Genomic DNA, 8,004 nt, shown 5'->3' with positions numbered 1-8,004 from the left:
AGCCTCGTGTTGTATACTTCATGTCCACTTTTACACTATACAACCTTTGACACTGTAAGCCTCATAGGGAGGAAGGAAGTTATGGCCCAAATGGAATACGTGTCCCAATTGAATTTTTTTATATTCTATATCTATAATTAGTTTAATCTCAAAAATATCTCTCTATATATAAATATCTCTCTCTTTTTATATATATCTACTCATAAGCATTAAGTTATATGCATGAATATGATACTATATATATATATTATGGTGTACAATATTATAAAATGTGCCCTTTCTGAACAAGTTTTTTGGCACTATTTCTGAGCGTAATATAAATTTAAATTGATTAATACAATATATATTCAAAATCATTATTTTCTCTCTATAAAATATGAGATTGGATCACATTTTTAGATGGGATGTGTGAACCTGAGTCACCCCTAACACATTCTATTTTTATCAATTTTAAATGAAAATTTGTTGCAGTAAATTATAATAATAAAATAGGTTAAGATGGTCCTGAATCGTAATCATGAATATGTAAGAAAGGAAGGATTGGGATGTAATTTGTGTTGATATCTGACTTGCCAACTAAATAACAAATTTAGTGTCAACATGGGTGCATCCACTTAATGCCAAAACCCACGTGGGGTCCTACGTAACGTGGTGGCCCTTGACCCGAGTTCAAGTTATGCCTTTTAGTCAATGGTCCCTTTTTTACCACTTTCAAATATCCAATCATATCACACACTTCGCTTTACTCCAATATTTATTACCATCTTTCGTACACGTACACACTTGTCATCACATAAAAGACTTAAATAGCCTCGCCTGTCACAATAATGATGCATCTATCTCACCATTTTAAGGGCAACTTGACACAAGATGTGTACAATTATATCTCCTTTATAAAAAATAATAATAATAAATAAATAAAAACAAACTTAAAGTCTTTTAAACGAACTCAATCACAGATTTATAAATCTGTATCTTAAAATCATATCAAATCGTTATATAATTTTATAATACTTATTAGCATAATAAATGGACACTAATTCAAATGATATAAACTCTTCTCTAATTGAAAAAGTTATTGTTTTTTTTCAATTTTTTTTTTTTCACTCTAAATGAAGAGGTTGACGGCGGTATGTTTGCTTCAAGTTTTTTTTCTTTCTAAAAACATTTACTAGCGTGCATCATTTTGTCAGAGAAACTTTTTCCAATGTACTTTTATTTAGTTTTATTACTTTGTTTAAATAAAAATCTGATAAATAGTTTTTGTTTCTCCCGAGTTTCAAATTCCAATGCAGAATAATTCAATTCATGTTTTATGTATCATATTTTTTAATTTATAAAGTTTCTTATTATAATTATAGTCTTATATTGAGATTCTCAAAACTAAATATCATTCTATATAGAATTATTCTAATTTTATACAATAACATTAACGCACTTATTGTAGTGACGCATTTTTCCAGGGGTGGTTGGTAGTTGTTACAGTAGTTTTTGCTTTACAATAGTATTGACCATGGACTTAGAAGGCAAATTATTTAAATCCAATTTCAAACTATTAATTTTGATTAAACAAGTTTAGTTACTTGGGAAAGTTTAAATGTTAAAGCGTGTGAATCCATTAATTTTATTACTGAAATGTCTCATTCATGCGGTCCATTCAATGTTTGTGTGAATGGACCGCATTGAAATGAAATTTTATCGGTAGGGCTTATTTGTAAAAAGGAACATGTGGATGACACACAAATTGTTTGTATCCATAAAATTTCAATTATTAGTTACCATGTAGCTCACGCGGTGTAGTACACGGTGTTTTCATTTTTAGAAATTATTATATTTACGGCCAATTGAGTTATAGATTATTGAGGTTATTATTATTATTTTTTTATGTAGATGGAGCCACTTTTATTGTGGGGTGAATCATTAATTGGGCATATCAATCAAATGGTATATTCAGCTCCCCCAATATGTTCTTCCATAAGCTTGTACATTTTTTTTCATTTTCGGTCGAAGATAGAGCATATCATCTTTTAAGAACCGCGGACTTGTACATGGTACTTCAAGAAGATTGATTATAATACATTTCGTTAGAATTGGTTTATAAATATTGTCTATTTTACATATTCTCTATACTCAAAATGCATTTACATATATAATGTAACAAGGGAATTCGGATCCTCTCTAGTGGGAATTTTGTGCTATTGTCCTATGTTATATTTAAATTGTTAGTGCGACAAACTTACATTGTAGTGCAATTAAGGACGGAGCCAGAAATATAAAGTTGGGGAGCCAAATTACTAGTATAAAATTGAATTTTTTTAAAAAAAGAGATTGTAAAATTGTAACATTTTAAGGATACTTCATATAAAATTGCAAAAAAAAATTGTAATTGTTAGTTCATTTTAGACTTTTTCTTTTCTTTTCTAGTTAACATGTCTATAAATGATATATAAAGAAAAAAAATGGGAAGAATAAATAAATGAGATTGTTAAATTAAAATATTTTTTTATTATTTTTAATTCATAACAAACAATATATATCTAGATATATATATCTATGTGTGTGCGAACGCGTGTGTATATGCATAGAGTACTCATATATTATATCAATATTGCAATAATAACTTTCCAAAAAAAAAAGATTGCAATAATAATTAAGAAAGGATTTGTTAGACTAAGAGGAACACAAGTAATTTCTTTTGTAAACTATCTTTAATAACCATAAATAAGTAGTCAAAATAAATATTTTTTAAAAATTTTGGAAGCCAATTTTAATTTTTTTTATAATAAATTATAATTAATAATTATAAATATACACCATTAATAAAAGTTGCAGAAAATTTTGGTGGGCCAATAAAAAAGTTGTGTGATTGATGTAATGTTATTATATTTATTACATGAGCAGCGTAATGACACGGGACCTCAACACATTATAGTAGTTACTTGCAAGTTTGCCATATCAGTTTACATCAACTAATGTTCGGCTTTCCTTGTAACTCATTTTCCTCTGCTAATGTTAGAAACTACTAAACTTTATTGTCTGCTTCAGATTTGGAACTTGTGATTCTTTATCCTCACTTATTATTGTTGTTGCTCTCTCCATCATATATGGAAGCTGCTACAAAATTACATATCTTCAATCTCTATTTTTGATATCTGTCTTGCTCTTTCAAAACCCTTCACTCTCTAGTTAACTCTTGCCTTGATACAGATTGAGAAGCTGTGTTTTTCAGAACCCAGGTGAAAAAAAAATCAATTAGTTTCTTATGAATTCGATGAATTTTGTTACCAATTTGTGATCATATGGAAAGAATCCAATTTCCCATTTTTGTTCTTGTTTTCTTGATTGGATTTAAATATTCCAATTTGGGAACAGTAACAAATTATTATTTTTCTTTTCTTTTCTGAAATTTCTGCAGTTGTTGTCTGTTGTTCTTGTTTTTCAGAGTCAGAAGGATGAAGAAAGTGGGTGGTTAAGATGTCATGGAAACAAGTGGCTATTATTTAAGTGAAAAAAAAGGATCCACTGTTCAAATGTGAAAAGGATATATTTATACATATACAAATATGTGTGTATATATATAGTTGTGTGTGCAGAATCTGCAGATGATGTCAGAATACGCTATGGGGTCATAGCTGAAAAACCCCATATGTTTCTCATGTGAATCACCCTGAATTTATGATCCATCTTGATTTAGAAAAGAAATATATATATATATATATATATTGATCTTTTTAGAGGTGTGATAGGTGATTATTGATCTGGGTTTTTAGTGAAAAGAATGAAAGTTTTAGAATAATCAGAACAACAATAGGGAAGAAAAGCTTTCAATTCTATTGAATTTGGTGTTGATGGAAGCTCCGGCGAGGCAGCAGAGCTTCCGTAGGAAGAAGATTGTGAAGCAGCTGACCGGAAAACGAGACGACACACCGTTGCATTCAGCTGCAAGGGCGGGGAATTTGGAAGTTGCTTTGGAAATACTCACTAATAGTGGTGAGGAAGAGTTGAAGGAATTGTTGTCCAAGCAAAACCGATCCGGCGAAACTGCCCTCTATGTTGCTGCTGAATATGGTTATGTTGATTTGGTGAAGGAGATGATACAGTTTCACGATATCGGGTCGGCTGGAATCAAAGCTACAAATCATTATGATGCCTTTCACATTGCTGCCAAGCAAGGGGATTTGGGTAAGTCTCTATACAACATCTGTTTCTATTTTTGTCATCGGTATAGAGTACAGTTTTTTTGTATAGAGTATAGTTGTCAGAAATGAAACTCTTTAGAACATGTTGAAGAACTAACACAAGTCAACATTCATTTCAAGATTTTATAAAATATTTGGGAATTTTTAGAAGGATTGTGATTTTTGTGAAAACTCCTGTGAGATTCATTTGATGGTATTGGGAAGTGCAGGATATGATTGCTGCTTCTCTTCCTAACTTCTTACCAGTCATTCCAAATATATCTGTGATCCTTGAGGTTGAAAGTTTATGGTAAAATTTATTTAATGATGTTTACAGAGATATTGAAGGTCCTCATGGAGGCGTTTCATGAACTTTCAATGACGTCGGATCAAACAAACACCACAGCATTGCATACAGCTGCTACACAAGGCCATGTTGAAGTGGTGAATTTCCTCTTGGAGAAAAACAGCAACCTAGCAACCATAGCAAAAAGCAACTCAAAAACTGCTCTGCATTCTTCTGCAAGGAATGGGCATTTGGATGTTGTAAGGGCCCTTTTGAGCAAAGAATTAGGAATAGCAACGAGGATAGATAGGAAGGGGCAAACAGCTCTTCATATGGCAGTTAAGGGGCAGAGTATTGAGGTGGTTGATGAGCTTATTGAGTCAGATGCTGCTCTAATTAACATGGTTGACAGCAAGGGCAACACTGCACTCCATATAGCAGCCCGGAAGGGTCGTGCACCGGTAAATAAAGTTTTTTTTTTTTTTTTTTCCCCCTATATTTTCAATCTGGTTACCGTAAAGAACTCCTAGTTTGCCCAACAAATGGAAGATACACTTTTCTAGTGGGTATTGAAATTTACTCTTTAAGTAAGAAGTCACTTGCATATGACACTATGTAAACATGGATTGGGACCTTTTCCACATGAATTAATAATAGCTAGATTATGGTTGCATCAATGTGGGATTTCTTTAATTTGACTGCTTTCATGTCAACTTAGATATTTTGTTTCATGTTAAGGAATCTGCCTTTCATTCTGCAACTTTTCATTGTATCTGTCTCGCTGTGGCATTTTATTTTTCTAAAAATTGTTGTCTCATACCTATGTTTAAGGATTAAAGCACTGGATTCTTATTTTGGCGAAATAAATCGAATGGAATTTTTTTTAGCTTTTTTCTGATGTCAAGAACACACTTAGAATATCACGTCTCAGGATAATTGCAGGCAACTGAGAACAGTTTATGTCCCTTGTTCTGTTCTAACCTTTCAAATAATTGTATGGGAACTCGCACTAAAGATTTTTGTATGTGAGTTCTGTTCAAATTTAAGATGATTATCAAAATACTAATTGTTCTTGTAATTGTTTCTCTGATCATGTATGAAAGTGTGAATCAAGTTTAGTATTCTCTCATGATTGTAATATTTTTAATAGCATATATCTTTTACCAGTACTAGGTGCATATGAACATATTCAAATGTAATATATAAACAGCTATTTAGAGATGCATCACAAGGGAAAACTAAAAAATTAATACACTCTGAAATGTCAGGGTAAATTGATTACTAGCTTTCAATCTAAGCCAATTTCTGTTAATTACGACTTCACCATTATTTAATAGACTATAGATAAGAGGCTATTGTTTGGTGCAACGGGAAAAGTTCAGGCTTCAAGTCTGAGGGCAGTCACTTTGATAAAAGGTTTCTGTGTGCAATACACGGAGTCTTAGAATCTGAAGCAAAAGCAAATGGTTTCCTTCAAAAAGTGTTCTTGCTACTTTTTCGTCCAAAATTACCTTCACCCTTTCAAATTCCTTGAATATTTTTTATCCTGATTTTCCCCTGTAGAAGAGTTGTTTCTATCAATGTGCACGGCATACCAACTCAGTAATGCATATAGTGTAATACTATCTGTTCTGTCACTATTCTGGAATACGGGAAGTATTGGGTAAGAGGGTTTCCCCAGATCCTACATATGCATACATTTTCAGGATCAGGAAAAGTCCTGCATTTTGAGCAACTCCATTCTTTGTATTGTATGCCTTACAAGTTCAACAAGTCCAGCATTGTCTGATAAGTCATGCATACTAGATTCTGCATATGCACACATTTTAGGATCAGGAAGCCAGTGCAATATGAATGAGTCCAATTTTTCTGTTAGAATGCAATGGAGTTAGTATATCCATATATATAGAATTAGAGTTGCATATTACAAAGTCCAACTTCCTTAATATAAGTGTCATGCTATTCTGCAGATTGTTCGGGCACTACTTACTCACAATGGGATCAATAAAGAAGCCATTAACAAATCCGGAGAAACTGCTCTTGACACTGCTGAAAAAACTGGACACCCAGAGGTTGCAACTATTCTACAGGAGCATGGAGTCCAGAGTGCAAAATCCCTGAAGCCACAACCGACAAATCCTGCCAGGGAACTGAAACAAACAGTAAGTGACATAAAGCATGAGGTTCACAACCAGCTTGAGCACACACGCCGAACACGAAAGAGTGTCCGAGGTATAGCCAAGCAGGTCAACAAAATGCATGAGGAAGGGCTAAACAATGCCATCACCTCCACCACAGTTGTTTCCGTTCTCATAGCCACCGTTACTTTCGCTGCAATTTTTACTGTCCCTGGCCAGTATGTTGACGACCCTAATAATGTTCCACCTGGACTGTCTGTCGGAGAAGCAAACATTGCTCCAAATCCCTCTTTTATGGTTTTTTTCATATCCGACTCACTTGCACTCTTCATATCTTTGGCTGTTGTGGTGGTTCAGACATCGGTTGTAGCTGTAGAGAGAAAGGCAAAGAAGCAAATGATGGCAGTTATTAACAAGCTAATGTGGTTGGCTTGTGTGTTTGTGGCAGTTGCTTTTCTTTCACTATCGTATATCATTGTGGGAGGTCATGAGAAGTGGTTGGCAGTTGGAGTGACAGTTATAGGGACAGTGATCTTGGTTACGACATTGGGGATATTATGCTATTGGGTAATTATGCACCGGATTGAGGATTCGAATTTGAGTCGCATTCGCAGGTCGGCAAGGAGTAGCAAGTCGCAGTCGGGGTCTATGTCAGTGAGGTCAGAGTCAGAGGTAGAGAATGACTATAAGAAATTCTATGCAATTTGAGTTTGAAATGCCATGCATCCTTTTTCCCCCTCAATTGGCATTTCTGATTTCTTCCCTTTTAACTTGTTAATAGTTTCTCCCTTTGCATGTATATACCAATGTAATATATAACATCATCCTTTCCACTTCTATTAAATAAAGTAGCTAGTAATTGCTGTCCCAGGAAGATGAACTGTGTAAGAGTGTGATAAATAGCAGAGAATCATAATCTCTGTCTAAAATGTAGCGATTTTTCATGGCTATCTGGATTTTAACATGTGATTCTCAGTATATTTGAAGTCTATATGATTCGCGTATTAGTTAAATTTATATAAGTCCTTTCTTCAGTCCTTCAACACTATCAGGAAGCACTTTCCTTAGTCCCAAAAATTGCTCTCACCCTTCCAAGAGTTCAAATTATCCCAATTGAGCAAGATATAGCAATCCCAGATAGCTTATATTGGCCTGTTTTCAGTATCCAAGTTTGGTATGGCATGTAGCTATTCCTATTGACCTCTAATCCACCCAACCAAACATAGGCTGCTTGACTATATTCATGGCAGAGGGTGTCAAAAAGAGCAAAAGGTGGGTACCCAAATGAATACAATTGATTAGCTCATGATGTTTGCAATCATGAATCATGACAACTCAACCACAATTCATTGTAATTTATGCGTTGTTCATATCCTAGCTCCATTTCCTAATCTGTGACATA

At 33.6% G+C, this 8,004-nt stretch overlaps 1 protein-coding gene across 2 annotated transcripts; it reads left to right on the top strand.

The window, feature by feature from the left end:
- The first annotated feature begins 2,917 nt into the window (after nt 1–2,917).
- On the top strand, nt 2,918–7,624 carry LOC132313126 (ankyrin repeat-containing protein At5g02620-like). 2 transcript variants are annotated; one of them, XM_059811790.1, is made up of 4 exons: nt 2,918–3,236; nt 3,443–4,182; nt 4,516–4,925; nt 6,435–7,624. In XM_059811790.1, exons 2-4 carry the CDS (start codon nt 3,849–3,851, stop codon nt 7,308–7,310), a joined length of 1,620 nt encoding a protein of 539 aa, XP_059667773.1. In that variant the 5' UTR covers nt 2,918–3,236; nt 3,443–3,848; the 3' UTR covers nt 7,311–7,624. The 2 variants fall into 2 exon arrangements, with proteins under 2 accessions (XP_059667773.1, XP_059667774.1); XM_059811791.1 differs by having other exon boundaries at nt 3,416–4,182.
- Nucleotides 7,625–8,004: the final 380 nt, after the last annotated feature.

The sequence above is a fragment of the Cornus florida genome, unplaced genomic scaffold, assembly GCF_030987335.1.
Source record: "Cornus florida cultivar Cherokee Brave unplaced genomic scaffold, ASM3098733v1 CherokeeBrave_3.0.0_Hap2_Chr06, whole genome shotgun sequence".
Lineage (NCBI taxonomy): Eukaryota > Viridiplantae > Streptophyta > Magnoliopsida > Cornales > Cornaceae > Cornus > Cornus florida.
Note: the sequence above shows the minus strand (reverse complement) of the source record. Positions and strands in the feature narration are given on the sequence as shown.